At 42.4% G+C, this 18,321-nt stretch overlaps 1 protein-coding gene across 1 annotated transcript in view; it reads right to left on the reverse strand.

Moving 5' to 3' along the window:
- Positions 1-18,321, reverse strand: part of LOC122802013 (glutathione S-transferase Mu 6-like) — a 246,524-nt gene that overhangs the window by 109,394 nt on the left and 118,809 nt on the right. The window contains exon 4 of the mRNA XM_044071759.1: positions 183-264. Coding sequence (XP_043927694.1) covers positions 183-264 — 82 coding nt within the window. The remainder of the gene's footprint in view (positions 1-182; positions 265-18,321) is intronic.

Consider the following 18,321-nt stretch of genomic DNA (forward strand, 5'->3'; position numbering starts at 1 on the left):
TTTCTTTTCCCAGAAGTGTCAGTCATGTGATATACTACATATACACGTATTTATATTTTAGGCATGAGCAATAATGCCCTTCTAGCATGTCAGAACAATCATCCCCATAATAAGTATACAAGTTGTTCTTGAAATGCCTAAACTAGTGCTTGTTTTAATATAATGCAATCTTGTATACTTACACATGTTGTGTTTCCGTCCCAGATAACGTAAGATGGCATTGCTCTGAGTTATTCTGTGCTCTCCATCAATTAGATAAGGAAGCTGAAAAAAGAAAGCTCACATCATTTCCTCTCAGAATTTGATAGCACCCACGAGCAAATCACAATCCATTGAGCATTTCTCCCCTAATTCTTTGCTTAACACCTCTTCTGCACACAGATCTGCAATAGGTTGAATATTTTCAAAGTTCTGGTAGCCTATGCCTATTGCTTACTATCCTGGTTTCCTTATAGTTCATCATAGCAAAAAGAATAGTTTTAGGACAATTCAGAAACACTAGGTAACATTTTTTTGGGGGGCATACCTTTCAACTGCCCAGATTTTTGCAGAATGCCCAGATTTTTGGCTCTTAATTTTTTTCTGTTCTTCATAAAATTTGCCGATTTCCTGGCAAATCATTGATGGTTGAAGTCACTAAATAATGACAGACAGTTTGAGTTTCAGACTTCATATCCTTCAGATAATATACAATTATGTCATATCTGTCATTTCTATCAACTTTCTAAGTTTATAGGAGCAATATTTAAAATCTGTCCCTATTTTTGGGCATTTGTCCCCCATTTTTCCTGGACTTATCCAGATTTTATGTGCTGTGAAGTTGAGAGGTATGGAGGGGGCAGAACTATGACACCCTTCTCCAGAAAAGATAACCATGTAAGATCCATTAATGAAGTGAAGTGAAACATGTGAGCTTCAGAATAAACAGCTACATTTACAAAATGATCAGACTAATGGGGGTGGTAGCAGATTTTGCAGAAATGAGCAGACCTTCAGATTGTTTGTTATGAAACGGGAAGAAATATGCCACATTACTATAATATACAATATTATATATCTTGATATTAGATCAAAATTTGTTTACAAAGGTACTGGCAATATTAAAAAAAAAAAATTAGAATCAGTAAGGTTTCCAGTAGTAAACAATAAACCCCCTGGTATGTTCACCTGCGGTGCTTGCAAACAACGCAGGTTTATTAATGAGAACAACAATTATGTTCTCTGGGTAGTTGAGACAGGTTTGTAATGAGACTGGTACATTCTGATTGACATTATTTTGTTGTAGTTTATGTTGTGACTTGTTTTCCCACTATCACTTTTTATATTGGAAAACAAAAAGGGCAATCAGACAACAGATATAACAGCATACACATGGCATTAAAATGGGGAATTTTAAGAATGCTGTTTGTACTAATTTTAACAAAATATTGTTTTCCATTACTAGAAAAAGCTCCTAGGGTTCCAAGAGGGGTTGACTAGTCTAACTATTTACTTTATAGGGAACTGCTATGGCAATTTAATTTTGAGGTGTACAATTTTGCAGGACAGAATATAAATATTTATTGAGGTCACACACTGAGGAAGAAGCATCAGAAACTTCCCTGGGGTTTTATTTGCTGCTTTAGTGCCAAATGTGACTGACTTTGTTCTGATTGTTTAATTCTGTTGAATTCCATTTTTATTGCTGGGTAAAAGCGCTCAATATTAATAAATACATGTCTTTGGGGGGCATCTGAGATTTATTTTTTATTAGTTGTGATTTATCCTGGTTCAGGTGCACTGTCTACACATGCATGTCATTCTTTATTAGTTGTGATTTATCCTGGTTCAGGTGCACTGTCTACACATGCATGCCATTCTTTATTAGTTGTGATTTATCCTGGTTCAGGTGCACTGTCTACACATGCATGCCATTCTTTATTAGTTGTGATTTATCCTGGTTCAGGTGCACTGTCTACACATGCATGTCATTCTTTATTAGTTGTGATTTATCCTGGTTCAGGTGCACTGTCTACACATGCATGCCATTCTTTATTAGTTGTGATTTATCCTGGTTCAGGTGCACTGTCTACACATGCATGTCATTCTTTATTAGTTGTGATTTATCCTGGTTCAGGTGCACTGTCTACACATGCATGTCATTCTTTATTAGTTGTGATTTATCCTGGTTCAGGTGCACTGTCTACACATGCATGCCATTCTTTATTAGTTGTGATTTATCCTGGTTCAGGTGCACTGTCTACACATGCATGTCATTCTTTATTAGTTGTGATTTATCCTGGTTCAGGTGCACTGTCTACACATGCATGTCATTCTTTATTAGTTGTGATTTATCCTGGTTCAGGTGCACTGTCTACACATGCATGTCATTCTTTATTAGTTGTGATTTATCCTGGTTCAGGTACACTGTCTACACATGCATGTCATTCTTTATTAGTTGTGATTTATCCTGGTTCAGGTGCACTGTCTACACATGCATGCCATTCTTTATTAGTTGTGATTTATCCTGGTTCAGGTGCACTGTCTACACATGCATGTCATTCTTTATTAGTTGTGATTTATCCTGGTTCAGGTGCACTGTCTACACATGCATGTCATTCTTTATTAGTTGTGATTTATCCTGGTTCAGGTGCACTGTCTACACATGCATGTCATTCTTTATTAGTTGTGATTTATCCTGGTTCAGGTGCACTGTCTACACATGCATGCCATTCTTTATTAGTTGTGATTTATCCTGGTTCAGGTGCACTGTCTACACATGCATGCCATTCTTTATTAGTTGTGATTTATCCTGGTTCAGGTGCACTGTCTACACATGCATGTCATTCTTTATTAGTTGTGATTTATCCTGGTTCAGGTGCACTGTCTACACATGCATGCCATTCTTTATTAGTTGTGATTTATCCTGGTTCAGGTGCACTGTCTACACATGCATGTCATTCTTTATTAGTTGTGATTTATCCTGGTTCAGGTGCACTGTCTACACATGCATGTCATTCTTTATTAGTTGTGATTTATCCTGGTTCAGGTGCACTGTCTACACATGCATGTCATTCTTTATTAGTTGTGATTTATCCTGGTTCAGGTGCACTGTCTACACATGCATGTCATTCTTTATTAGTTGTGATTTATCCTGGTTCAGGTGCACTGTCTACACATGCATGTCATTCTTTATTAGTTGTGATTTATCCTGGTTCAGGTGCACTGTCTACACATGCATGTCATTCTTTATTAGTTGTGATTTATCCTGGTTCAGGTGCACTGTCTACACATGCATGCCATTCTTTATTAGTTGTGATTTATCCTGGTTCAGGTGCACTGTCTACACATGCATGCCATTCTTTATTAGTTGTGATTTATCCTGGTTCAGGTGCACTGTCTACACATGCATGCCATTCTTTATTAGTTGTGATTTATCCTGGTTCAGGTGCACTGTCTACACATGCATGTCATTCTTTATTAGTTGTGATTTATCCTGGTTCAGGTACACTGTCTACACATGCATGTCATTCTTTATTAGTTGTGATTTATCCTGGTTCAGGTGCACTGTCTACACATGCATGCCATTCTTTATTAGTTGTGATTTATCCTGGTTCAGGTGCACTGTCTACACATGCATGCCATTCTTTATTAGTTGTGATTTATCCTGGTTCAGGTACACTGTCTACACATGCATGTCATTCTTTATTAGTTGTGATTTATCCTGGTTCAGGTACACTGTCTACACATGCATGTCATTCTTTATTAGTTGTGATTTATCCTGGTTCAGGTGCACTGTCTACACATGCATGTCATTCTTTATTAGTTGTGATTTATCCTGGTTCAGGTGCACTGTCTACACATGCATGTCATTCTTTATTAGTTGTGATTTATCCTGGTTCAGGTGCACTGTCTACACATGCATGCCATTCTTTATTAGTTGTGATTTATCCTGGTTCAGGTGCACTGTCTACACATGCATGTCATTCTTTATTAGTTGTGATTTATCCTGGTTCAGGTGCACTGTCTACACATGCATGTCATTCTTTATTAGTTGTGATTTATCCTGGTTCAGGTGCACTGTCTACACATGCATGCCATTCTTTATTAGTTGTGATTTATCCTGGTTCAGGTACACTGTCTACACATGCATGTCATTCTTTATTAGTTGTGATTTATCCTGGTTCAGGTGCACTGTCTACACATGCATGCCATTCTTTATTAGTTGTGATTTATCCTGGTTCAGGTGCACTGTCTACACATGCATGTCATTCTTTGGAAGGTCGTGCTCTCTATCTGGGTGCTAAACAGTTGTTTTTATTTGATTTGTTTACTTACACCAGGTGCAGCCGGGATACGTAAGGAAATATTTCTTGGTATGATGAGGCACAGTTGGACTGCTTGGCAGGATGACAGGTTCTGAGTCATTCAACTCACAGCCTGTTAGCTCCTGAACGGTGCAATACAATATAATGGGCATAATGTGTTCTGGCACTAAGCAATGAATTGAGACAGAGCAGTAAGCAAATAGACTATGGCTTCTTGTCATGACAGAGCCTTAACTGTGAGATGTGCTGGTTAAAAATGTGAAGTGAGTTATTACAGAGTTTTTGCAAAGGGTTTCCATCTTTTGCCCACCACACCCGCTCTACGTATATATAGTCTAGTTGCATTGTTGCTGTACTTCAGAACAAGGGGGATCCCCGAGTTTCCACAACCATGTACATAGTATGTATTCCCCTGCTCACACATGTAGGCTTGTTTTTTCTGGGGATCGTAGTTGCTGTCTTCATGATTTCAACATGAACACCTCTGGCTATGCAAAACCAAATGGTAAGTTTGGCTTTGCCAAATTATGCCATACACTCCTGACTCTTAAAAAGTAATTAAGGTGTAAAAGTTGGCTAGCAGATGTACTTTTTCACATTAGATCGAGTCCCTAGCTTGTTCTATGGCAGGGATATCCAACAGGTGACTCTAGGGCTACAATCTGGCCCAATCTATCATTTTATCAGGTCCTCGGTATGTCCTATAGCAAACTGTTTTAAAAGCACAGATACATGTTAGACATGGTAATGTGGCCCCCTCAAACCTTGCCAAGTATAGCAAGTGGCCCCAGAACTGTATAGTAAGTGGTCCCTGAGGCAAAAAGGTGGGGCACCCCTGTTCTATGGGCATTTCTTTCTTTAGGATAAAGAGTCTTCTTTGCTCTGTGAAATATGTACAAGTGGGAAGCATGTAGAATTATGGGTGCTTCTCTTGCCTGCCCTTCTTGTATTTTGAAGTTTGTCATGTTGTCCTGCCACTGCTGTGTCTGTGTATGGATATGGTACACTATTATGCTTGCATGGCATCCAAAGAGCTGCCAAAGTAGCACGTTGCTTGAATGTTTGTGCCACATAACATTAAGGCATGGTATACCAAAGTGATTCAGTGTAGCTCTCAAAACACTGACTTCATAACACAAATCATATATGGTGCAAGGTGCTGGTATTCAGGGGGAGGGAGAGGGAGCAACTGGACACTGAATATTCAACATTTTATTTACATAGGAATGGAAGGTGGGAAGTGATGTGAATCCAGACAACAAACATTTCAGTTCATCTTGTTATACAATGAATATTTAAAATAGTATTTTTTTAAGGGACAAAGATTAGAGGTAGAATCAACACGTAACTGTATTCATTAACTTAACAATGGAGAATGGGAGCCAACACAAATCAAGAGTCTATTAATTGTATTCATTGGTTTAACAAAAGGGAATGACTGAGGACACAAGCCAATCAGTAGCTAAACAAGTATAAAGGGAAGGTATTTTAGAAATAAGCATGATCTTTACTGTACATGGGGCAGGACAGTAGGAGTGTACATGGACTGTCTGTGCAACTCTGCATGATGCCTTGGTAAACACTAACATTATGGCTAGTGGACACACCTCTCAGCTCTCTAGATTTTTACCTTACATTTTTGGTCTGTTTCTCATAAAATATATGGTTTTGTGGCAAATCACTGAGGACTGAAATCACTAAATAATGACATACATTCATGTTTCAGATGTTATTTCTTTCAGAAAATGCATGCCAACACACATCATGATAGTCTAGTACTTTCTAATTTTATAAGGGCAATATTTAAAATATATCCCTAGTTTTTGGCCTTTATCCCCCTATTATTTTAGGCTGTGTCCATATTTCATGCACTAAGAGGTTGAGAGGTATGCTGGTGGAGCTCCTTTGTATTCATTCTGACATTCTGATTGGTGGAGCTCCTTGGTATACATTCCAACATTCTGATTGGTGGAGCTCCTTGGTATACATTCTGACATTCTGATTGGTGGAGCTCCTTGGTATACATTCCAACATTCTTATTGGTGGAGCTCCTTGGTATACATTCTGACATTCTGATTGGTGGAGGTGACATGAGCATGTAGGTAAGACTATGAATGTATTACTGAACTGCTCATTACACTGTATCATACAGGCAGACCTTGTCACATGATCATGTACATGGCACAGGCTCCATAACAGACCAAAATTATATAGCACAAACTGCACTGTTTTATTTATTTTTTCTTCTTCTCTATAACACAAACAAGTATTTATGCATAAAATTAGAATTAAAATATACTTTTATGACTGGGATTTAGGAATCCCTTATATTTTACATTTTTGCCAACCAGTAAATGGGATGAGAACTGTAATTTGTGAATCCTCCGCATCTGTCACATGCCTCTGCTACTGCAATAACAATATTTATTTATTTATGTACTTATTTATTGCCATTTGTTCACCTGGAAAGTTCAACCAGGTACTAAGAGCCTATTTTCAATGGAGGCCTGGGAAAAAAAGCTCCACTTAACAGAGAAAATTAAAAAGAAAATGAAACACATTACATAAGGAACAGCTGAAAATTATACATTTCAAAAATAAACAATATTGTAAGGCAAAGAGATATACTAAAAATATGTTACAAAGAAAACAGTGAGAAAAAGTGATGTAAAACACTATATAATGTTCTGGAGAGTGTCCTTTTGACAATTCGTAGTATATTTACAATTGAACTAAACTCGTGACTTTTACTTATTACGAAAGCTCATAACAATGTATGTGACACACCCATAGGTACATCAGGTGAAAGGCGTGTGGAATGTTTCAATCCCCTCTGTCAGCGGAGGTTCTGGTGGAAGACGTGTGGAATGTTTCAATCCCCTCTGTCAGCGGAGGTTCTGGTGAAAGGCGTGTGGAATGTTTCAATCCCCTCTGTCAGCGGAGGTTCGGTGGAAGACATTGAGGATTCCTTCAGTGCATCCCACCTGCCATCTCTTTCTCAACAGCGGATATCTTTTATCTTTTTACCCAGAAATCTTAGCAAAACCAAATCTACTCGAGCTACACGCTCTAGGGATATAAACCTCAACACAACAATGAATAGAACATGCTGAAGGGATAGATTCCCTTCGCAGAGACTTCCCTTACTATGGAACAGAGTCCCGATCTACATAAGACAGAGCCCCTCACTATCACTCTTCAAGAGGAACCATGATGAGTGGATGGGTAACAGAAAGTTCACACCGGGAATCACACCAACAGCACTACTAGATAGGGGCCAAGGGTACTAGCTGCTAGTACAAGGGTCTAGGGAACTACTAAAGGGGTGGTGAATACCGCACAACGTGGCTGGGCTAATATATGTCTTTGGGCAGATAGCTTAGTACCAACCTATGAACCTATGAACCTATAAGCCTGCCAGCGCCTGAAGCTCTGTGTTTCTGAACCCAGACCAGAGGCACAAATCTGCAATGCCAAGGACCTTACCTTGTCATTGTAGCCATGGGTGGTACCTAACACTTATCTTCCAGTAATTATAGACCCCTGCCAGCCTTATGTACTCACCTGTATGCCACAGCCATTACTTCTCTCTTCTAGAATAGAAGCCCCCCATCCCACTTTCAAAGATTGGAGTTTGCAGCCTCTCTCATCTACTGCTACCCAGAGCTTAGTCAGATTCCGCAGTATCTCCCACCCTTCCAGCAGTAATTGACATACTTTGTGAACAGCCAAAACACCAGTTTTTTTACCTGCACCACCCCACCAGTCAGTGATCTGTACCACTGGCTTATCTTTCAGCATTTTCTCAGGAGCAAACAATCCCCTCCCCAACATAATCCACATCCCTCCCAGTGTTAATTAAAATACCATCTCCATCAGCAGCTACCATCTCCCACATCTGTAGGACTTGTTCAGCCCCTATGACAGTCAAAATCTATAAGAAGCACTCAGTTTTTGCTATGGGAACATCATGTCAGATACGTGTTTACCCCATTACTCTTGGTTCAGGAACTGGACCTCACTGTTTTACTAGAATAACGAAGGGTGGGTGGTTTGGTGAATCATCAGGACAGCTTCACCTATGGTGACCCCTTCCTCTCTGAAGCCAGCCCCACACCACCCCCACTGTCCACCAGGCTAGCAGTGCAGCGTCACAGTCCAAAGCCACATTCCTGAATAATGTTCATTATCCTTAACCAGACAATCGCTTTTCATCAAGTAAGGTTATATATTTGAATCTTATGTCTACAGAACTGTTGAGCTGGCCAAAAGTATCATTCAGCTATATTAAAATTAACTTATATAAAATGTCTAAAACTGTTCCAGTGAAAATATTATGGTCTTAGTATGATACTGAAAGTATTTACTCTCACTTTCGTTAAAAGACAACTGAAATCAGCTTAACTGCTAACTGTTTGACAAAGTGAATAAGACATCTTATAGTTACTTATGGTGGTAATAAAACCAACCCATCCATAAGTATATAATGAGACTAACTGGTAAAAGGAACTCTATAACCAGCATGCAACTGGTCTTATTGTGCATTTTGTAGGTAAAATTGGGTTTACTGTAGTATTAATGGTAGCCAAACACGTTATCTTTGCTTAGTACATTTGTGCAGTCTGCGCCCTTGCAAAATGATAGCTATATTTTCAACAGATAAAAAAAATGCACTAACAATGCTATGGACATGTATTATTTTACAGCTCATGGCCTGCAACCTGTGTTACTGCTGGCTACTTTAAAGTAGTTACAGCACAAACTATACCAGCAGCAAAACTCAGCAGCTGGTGTTGTAACTAAACACTGATGCAGATGAAGAACTTTCAATGTACGCAACCAGAAGAACATACCAAAATATATTTAATTTAATTTTTATTTCACATTTGTTAACTGGGCTATTCTGTGGATTCTTTGCACCTATGTCCTGAGGCAGTAAATTAGTGTAGCAAATTTAGCCTTTTCTACCCATTCTTCCTTTTGAAGACTGTCACACTACCATTTAATTCTCAGAAAAATGCATTCACCACCAGGATTGCCATGTAATTGTATACCTCAAGTAATGCAGTGACTTCAATCATTTATTTCTGCAAGTTTAACAATTATCCCTTTATTTATTTTATCTTACTGGTTAGGAGTAGTCTGCTATATTCATTTTTTTATTTAGCAACTAAATACTAAACCAAGGGAGTAGGTACAAATGTCTCATTCAAAGGTGATCAGAGAGCACAGTCTCATAACGTGACATGCTCAAAGTCCGTACAGGAAATAAAGAAGACAGAGAACCTACATACCTGTCAACCTCTTAGTACAAGAATGCTGGACAAAACCTAAATTAACGGGGGAATAAAGGCCCAAAATAGGGACATATTTTAAATATTGCTCTTATAAACTTAGGAAAGTTGCTTGACTAACAGGATTTGTGTCAGCTTGCATTTTCTGAAGGATAAGATGTCTGAAACTCAAATGTATGACATTATTTACAAACTTCAATCCTCAATGATTTGCCAGAAAACCACAAATTTTATGAGGAACAGACCAAAAATATGAAGCAAAATTTTGGACATTCTGAGAAAAATCTGTACAGGTGAGAGCTTTTCCAGTATGATAATTGACTGTCTGCACTAAATATTCAGAATAGCACTAGGTTATTTGTGCATTACTTCACATTTTTGTCACTTCTATGAGTTTATTGTGGATGCATTCTCAGAAGTTCTATTTGAAAAAAAACTCTTTGCCCAGAACACTTACCCAGATAACAAAACTAAAGTAAATAAAGGAAAAAAATCACCTCTAATATATGCCACTGTGAACATTAAAGATGATACCGTATGGATACAAATCTGCAAGTAGTTGTTCAAACTAGTTAGAAAGTAAACTTTTGAAATGAATTTCTACAAACAAGCATTTTTTATTGTGTAAAATGAGATTGTTTCAATCATGTTTCAGTAAGTATTGTTCTATTAAGACAGTTCTGAGACCAACGTCTTGAAAATTTTAAATATGCGTAGAGTTAGTTATGTAACTTTTAAAGTGATGGGGGTCAAGGCCATTGTTATGGAGGTGTCAGGTGTGCTGGGAGAAACTCTCCACAGAAGGTATTAAATTAGTATACTATTTGTACATTCAGTAGCGGTGGTGGTGCTGCGGTAGCGTTATCGCCTCACAGCAAGATGTTGTGCCATTCGATTCTCAGCTAGAGCGTCTTCTGTGTGGAGACATGCATGAATGGGCATACCTTCGATGAAGGTTGTGCATCAGGGCTGGCAAACTCGGCACGTAAAAAATCTACTGCCAATCATTAGCGGACCGGAATTCCGCTGTGGCGACCCCTAACAGGGAAAAGCCGAAAGACACAAACAAACACACTATTTGTACATTCTGTGCTGTTCTGTGTAGCGTCTGCATGTCCTCCCTGTGTTTGTACACTCTGTGCAGAGTCTGCATGTCCTCCCTGTGTTTGTACATTCTGTGCAGAATCTGCATGTCCTCCCTGTATTTGTACATTCTGTGCAGAGTTTGGATGTCCTCCCTGTGTTTGTACATTCTGTGCAGAGTCTGCATGTCTTCCCTGTGTTTGTACATTCTGTGCAGAGTCTGCATGTCCTCCCTGTGTTTGTACATTCTGTGCAGAGTCTGCATGTCCTCCCTGTGTTTGTACATTCTGTACAGAGTCTGCATGTCCTCCCTGTGTTTGTACATTCTGTGCAGAGTCTGCATGTCCTCCGTGTGTTTGTACATTCTGTGCAGTCTGCATGTTCTCCTTGTGTTTGTACATTCTGAGCACAGTCTGCATGTCCTCCCTGTGTTTGTACATTCTGTGCAGAGTCTGCATGTCCTCCCTGTGTTTGTGCATTCTGTGCAGTCTGCATGTCCTTCCTGTGTTTGGACATTCTGTGCAGAGCCTGCATGTCCTCCCTGTGTTTGTACATTCTGGGCAGAGTCTGCATGTCCTCCCTGTGTCTGTACATTCTGTGCAGAGTCAGCATGTCCTCCCTGTGTTTGTACATTCTGTGCAGTCTGCATGTCCTCCCTATGTTTGTACAATCTGTGCAGAGTCTGTATGTCCTCCCTGTGTTTGTACATTCTGTGCAGAGTCTGCATATCCTCCCTGTGTTTGTACATTCTGTGCAGAGTCTGCATATCCTCCTTGTGTTTGTACATTCTGTGCAGAGTCTGCATGTCCTCACTGTGTTGGTACATTCTCTGCAGAGTCTGCATGTCCTCCCTGTGTTTGTACATTCTGTGCAGAGTCTGCATATCCTCCCTGTGTTTGTACATTCTGTGCGAAGTCTGCATGTCCTTCCTGTGTTTGGACATTCTGCGCAGTCTGCATGTCCTCCTTGTGTTTGTACATTCTGTGCAGAGTCTGCATATCCTCCCTGTGATTGTACATTCTGTGCAGTCTGCATGTCCTCCCTGTGTTTGTACATTCTGTGCAGAGTCTGCATGTCCTCCCTGTGTTTGTACATTCTGTGCAGAGTCTGCATGTCCTCCCTGTGTTTGTACATTCTGTGCATAGTCTGAATGTCCTCCCTATGTTTGTACATTCTGTACAGAGTCTGCATGTCCTCCCTGTGTTTGTACATTCTGTGCAGAGTCCGCATGTCCTCCCTGTGTTTGTACATTCGCTGCAGAGTCTGCATGTCCTCCCTGTGTTTGTACATTCTATGCAGAGTCTGCATGTCCTCCCTGTGTTTGTACATTCTCTGCAGAGTCTGCATGTCCTCCCTGTGTTTGTACATTCTGTGCAGAGTCTGCATGTCCTTCCTGTGTTTGTACATTCTGTGCAGTCTGCATGTCCTCCCTGTGTTTGTACATTCTGTGCAGAGTCTGCATGTCCTCCCTGTGTTTGTACATTCTCTGCAGAGTCTGTATGTCCTCCCTGTGTTTGTACATTCTCTGCAGAGTCTGCATGCCTCCCTGTGTTTGTACATTCTGTGCAGAGTCTGCATGTCCTCCCTGTGTTTGTACATTCTGTGCATAGTCTGCATGTCCTCCCTATGTTTGTACATTCTGTGCAGAGTCTGCATGCCCTCCCTGTGTTTGTACATTCTGTGCAAAGTCTGCATGTCCTCCCTGTGTTTGTACATTCTGTGCAGTCTGCATGTCCTCCCTGGGTTTGTACATTCTGTGCAGTCTGCATGTCCTCCCTGTGTTTGTACATTCTGTGCAGAGTCTGCATGTCCTCCCTGTGCTTGTACATTCTGTGCAGTCTGCATGTTCTTCCTGTGTTTGTACATTATGTGCAGAGTCTGCATGTCCTGCCTGTGTTTGCACATTCTGTGCAGAGCATGCATGTCCTCCCTGTGTTTGTACATTCTGTACAGAGTCTGCATCTCCTCCCTGTGTTTGTACATTCTGTGCAGAGTCTGCATGTCTTCCCTGTGTTTGTACATTCTGTGCAGAGTCTGCATGTCCTCCCTGTGTTTGTAAATTCTGTGCAGAGTCTGCATGTCCTTCCTGTATTTGTACATTCTGTGCAGAGTCCACATGTCCTCCCTGTGTTTGTACATTCTGTGCAGAGTCTGCATGTCTTCCCTGTGTTTGTACATTCTGTGCAGAGTCTGCATGTCCTCCCTGTGTTTGTACATTTTGTGCAGAGCCTGCATGTCCTCCCTGTGGTTGTAAATTCTCTGCAGAGTCTGCATGTCATTCCTGTGTTTGTACATTCTGTGCAGAGTCTGCATGTCCTCCCTGTGTTTGTACATTCTGTGCAGAGTCTGCATGTCCTCCCTGTGTTTGTACATTCTGTGCAGTCTGCATGTCCTCCCTGTGTTTGTACATTCTCTGCAGAGTCTGCATGTCCTTCCTGTGTTTGTACATTCTGTGCAAAGCCTGCATGACCTCCTTGTGTTTGTACATTCTGTGCAGAGTCTGCATGTCCTCCCTGTGTTTGTACATTCTGTGCAGAGTCTGCATGTCCTTCCTGTGTTTGTACATTCTGTGCAGAGTCTGCATGTCCTCCCTATGTTTGTACTTTCTGTGCAGTCTGCATGTCCTCCCTGTGTTTGTACATTCTGTGCAGTCTGCATATCCTCCCTGTGTTTGTACATTCTGTGCAGATTCTGCATGTCCTCCCTGTGCTTGTACATTCTGTGCAGTCTGCATGTCCTTCCTGTGTTTGAACATTCTGTGCAGAGTCTGCATGTCCTCCCTGTGTTTGCACATTCTGTGCAGAGTCTGCATGTCCTCCCTGTGTTTGTACATTCTGTGCAGAGTCTGCATGTCCTCCCTGTGTTTGTACATTCTTTGCAGAGTCAGCATGTCCTCCCTGTGTTTGTACATTCTCTGCAGAGTCTGCATGTCCTCCCTGTGCTTGTACATTCTGTGCAGTCTGCATGTCCTTCCTGTGTTTGAACATTCTGTGCAGAGTCTGCATGTCCTCCTTTGTTTGTACATTCTGTGCAGAGTCTGCATGTCCTCCCAGTGTTTGTATATTCTGTGCAGAGTCTGCATGTCCTCCCAGTGTTTGTACATTCTGTGCAGAGTCTGCATGTCCTCCCTGTGTTTGTACATTCTCTCCAGAGTCTGCATGTCCTCCCTGTGTTTGTACATTCTGTGCAGAGTCTGCGTATCCTCCCTTGTTTGTACATTCTGTGCAGAGTCTGTATGTCCTTCCTGTGTTTGCACATTCTGTGCAGAGTGTGCATGTCCTCCCAGTGTTTGTACATTCTGTGCAGTCTGCATGTCCTTCCTGTGCTTGTACATTCTATGCAGAGTCTGCATGTCCTCTCTGTGTTTGTACATTCTGTGCAGAGTCTGCATGTCCTCCCTGTATTTGTACATTCTGTGCAGAGTCTGCATGTCCTCTCTGTGTTTGTACATTCTGTGCAGAGTCTGCATGTCCTCCCTGTGTTTGTACATTCTGTGCAGAGTCTGCATGTCCTCCCTGTGTTTGTACATTCTGTGCAGAGTCTGCATGTCCTCCCTGTGTTTGTACATTCTGTGCAGAGTCTGCATGTCCTCCCTGTGTTTGTACATTCTGTGCAGAGTCTGCATATCCTCCCTGTGTTTGTACATTCTGTGCAAAGTCTGCATGTCCTTCCTGTGCTTGTACATTCTGTGCAGAGTCTGCATGTCCTCCCTGTGTTTGTACATTCTGTGCAGAGTCTGCATGTCCTCCTGTGTTTGTACATTCTGTGCAGAGTCTGCATGTCCTCCTGTGTTTGTACATTCTGTGCAGAGTCTGCATATCCTCCCTGTGTTTGTACATTCTGTGCAGAGTCTGCATGTCCTCCCTGTGCTTGTACATTCTGTGCAGTCTGCATGTCCTCCCTGTGTTTGTACATTCTGTGCAGAGTCTGCATGTCCTCCCTGTGTTTGTACATTCTGTGCAGAGTCTGCATGTCCTCCCTGTGTTTGTACATTCTGTGCAGAGTCTGCATGTCCTCCCTGTGTTTGTACATTCTGTGCAGAGTCTGCATGTCCTCCCTGTGTTTGTACATTCTGTGCAGAGTCTGCATGTCCTCCTGTGTTTGTACATTCTGTGCAGAGTCTGCATGTCCTCCTTGTGTTTGTACATTCTGTGCAGAGTCTGCATGTCCTCCCTGTGCTTGTACATTCTGTGCAGTCTGCATGTCCTCCCTGTGTTTGTACATTCTGTGCAGAGTCTGCATGTCCTCCCTGTGTTTGTACATTCTGTGCAGAGTCTGCATGTCCTCCCTGTGTTTGTACATTCTGTGCAGAGTCTGCATGTCCTCCCTGTGTTTGTACATTCTGTGCAGAGTCTGCATGTCCTCCTGTGTTTGTACATTCTGTGCAGAGTCTGCATGTCCTCCCTATGTTTGTACATTCTGTGCAGAGTCTGCATGTCCTCCCTGTGTTTGTACATTCTGTGCAGAGTCTGCATGTCCTCCCTGTGTTTGTACATTCTGTGCAGAGTCTGCATGTCCTCCCTGTGTTTGTACATTCTGTGCAGAGTCTGCATGTCCTCCCTGTGTTTATACATTCTGTGCAGAGTCTGCATGTCCTCCCTGTGTTTGTACATTCTGTGCAGAGTCTGCATGTCCTCCCTGTGTTTGTACATTCTGTGCAGAGTCTGCATGTCCTCCTGTGTTTGTACATTCTGTGCAGAGTCTGCATGTCCTCCTGTGTTTGTACATTCTGTGCAGAGTCTGCATGTCCTCCTGTGTTTGTACATTCTGTGCAGAGTCTGCATGTCCTCCCTGTGTTTGTACATTCTGTGCAGAGTCTGCATGTCCTCCCTGTGTTTGTACATTCTGTGCAAAGTCTGCATGTCCTCCTGTGTTTGTACATTCTGTGCAGAGTCTGCATGTCCTCCCTGTGTTTGTACATTCTGTGCAGAGTCTGCATGTCCTCCCTGTGTTTGTACATTCTGTGCAGAGTCTGCATGTCCTCCCTGTGTTTGTACATTCTGTGCAGAGTCTGCATGTCCTCCTGTGTTTGTACATTCTGTGCAGAGTCTGCATGTCCTCCCTGTGTTTGTACATTCTGTGCAGAGTCTGCATGTCCTCCTGTGTTTGTACATTCTGTGCAGAGTCTGCATGTCCTCCCTGTGTTTGTACATTCTGTGCAGAGTCTGCATGTCCTCCCTGTGTTTGTACATTCTGTGCAGAGTCTGCATGTCCTCTCTGTGTTTGTACATTCTGTGCAGAGTCTGCATGTCCTCCTGTGTTTGTACATTCTGTGCAGAGTCTGCATGTCCTCCTGTGTTTGTACATTCTGTGCAGAGTCTGCATGTCCTCCCTGTGTTTGTACATTCTGTGCAGAGTCTGCATGTCCTCCCTGTGTTTGTACATTCTGTGCAGAGTCTGCATGTCCTCCCTGTGTTTGTACATTCTGTGCAGAGTCTGCATGTCCTCCTGTGTTTGTACATTCTGTGCAGAGTCTGCATGTCCTCCTGTGTTTGTACATTCTGTGCAGAGTCTGCATGTCCTCCCTGTGTTTGTACATTCTGTGCAGAGTCTGCATGTCCTCCTGTGTTTGTACATTCTGTGCAGAGTCTGCATGTCCTCCTGTGTTTGTACATTCTGTGCAGAGTCTGCATGTCCTCCTGTGTTTGTACATTCTGTGCAGAGTCTGCATGTCCTCCTGTGTTTGTACATTCTGTGCAGAGTCTGCATGTCCTCCCCTGTGTTTGTACATTCTGTGCAGAGTCTGCATGTCCTCCTGTGTGTTTGTACATTCTGTGCAGAGTCTGCATGTCCTCCCTGTGTTTGTACATTCTGTGCAGAATCTGCATGTCCTCCCTGTGTTTGTACATTCTGTGCAGAGTCTGCATGTCCTCCCTGTGTTTGTACATTCTGTGCAGAGTCTGCATGTCCTCCCTATGTTTGTACATTCTGTGCAGAGTCTGCATGTCCTCCCTGTGTTTGTACATTCTGTGCAGAGTCTGCATGTCCTCCCTGTGTTTGTACATTCTGTGCAGAGTCTGCATATCCTCCCTGTGTTTGTACATTCTGTGCAAAGTCTGCATGTCCTCCCTGTGTTTGTACATTCTGTGCAGAGTCTGCATGTCCTCCTGTGTTTGTACATTCTGTGCAGAGTCTGCATGTCCTCCCTGTGTTTGTACATTCTGTGCAGAGTCTGCATGTCCTCCTGTGTTTGTACATTCTGTGCAGAGTCTGCATGTCCTCCTGTGTTTGTACATTCTGTGCAGAGTCTGCATGTCCTCCCTGTGTTTGTACATTCTGTGCAGAGTCTGCATGTCCTCCTGTGTTTGTACATTCTGTGCAGAGTCTGCATGTCCTCCCTGTGTTTGTACATTCTGTGCAGAGTCTGCATGTCCTCCTGTGTTTGTACATTCTGTGCAGAGTCTGCATGTCCTCCTGTGTTTGTACATTCTGTGCAGAGCCTGCATGTCCTCCCTGTGTTTGTACATTCTGTGCAGAGTCTGCATGTCCTCCCTGTGTTTGTACATTCTGTGCAGAGTCTGCATGTCCTCCCTGTGTTTGTACATTCTGTGCAGAGTCTGCATGTCCTCCTGTGTTTGTACATTCTGTGCAGAGTCTGCATGTCCTCCTGTGTTTGTACATTCTGTGCAGAGTCTGCATGTCCTCCTGTGTTTGTACATTCTATGCAGAGTCTGCATGTCCTCCCTGTGTTTGTACATTCTGTGCAGAGTCTGCATGTCCTCCCTGTGTTTGTACATTCTGTGCAGAGTCTGCATGTCCTCCTGTGTTTGTACATTCTGTGCAGAGTCTGCATGTCCTCCTGTGTTTGTACATTCTGTGCAGAGTCTGCATGTCCTCCCTGTGTTTGTACATTCTGTGCAGAGTCTGCATGTCCTCCCTGTGTTTGTACATTCTGTGCAGAGTCTGCATGTCCTCCTGTGTTTGTACATTCTGTGCAGAGTCTGCATGTCCTCCCTGTGTTTGCACATTCTGTGCAGAGTCTGCATGTCCTCCCTGTGTTTGTACATTCTGTGCAGAGTCTGCATGTCCTCCCTGTGTTTGTACATTCTGTGCAGAGTCTGCATGTCCTCCTGTGTTTGTACATTCTGTGCAGAGTCTGCATGTCCTCCTGTGTTTGTACATTCTGTGCAGAGTCTGCATGTCCTCCCTGTGTTTGTACATTCTGTGCAGAGTCTGCATGTCCTCCTGTGTTTGTACATTCTGTGCAGAGTCTGCATGTCCTCCCTGTGTTTGTACATTCTGTGCAGAGTCTGCATGTCCTCCTTGTGTTTGTACATTCTGTGCAGAGTCTGCATGTCCTCCCTGTGTTTGTACATTCTGTGCAGAGTCTGCATGTCCTTCCTGTGTTTGTACATTCTGTGCAGAGTCTGCATGTCCTCCTGTGTTTGTACATTCTGTGCAGAGACTGCATGTCCTCCCTGTGTTTGTACATTCTGTGCAGAGTCTGCATGTCCTCCTGTGTTTGTACATTCTGTGCAGAGTCTACATGTCCTCCCTGTGTTTGTACATTCTGTGCAGAGTCTGCATGTCCTCCCTGTGTTTGTACATTCTGTGCAGAGTCTGCATGTCCTCCCTGTGTTTGTACATTCTGTGCAGAGTCTGCATGTCCTCCTGTGTTTGTACATTCTGTGCAGAGT

The sequence above is a fragment of the Protopterus annectens genome, chromosome 5.part0 (assembly GCF_019279795.1).
Source record: "Protopterus annectens isolate FY-2018-M chromosome 5.part0, PAN1.0, whole genome shotgun sequence".
Taxonomy (NCBI): domain Eukaryota; kingdom Metazoa; phylum Chordata; order Ceratodontiformes; family Protopteridae; genus Protopterus; species Protopterus annectens.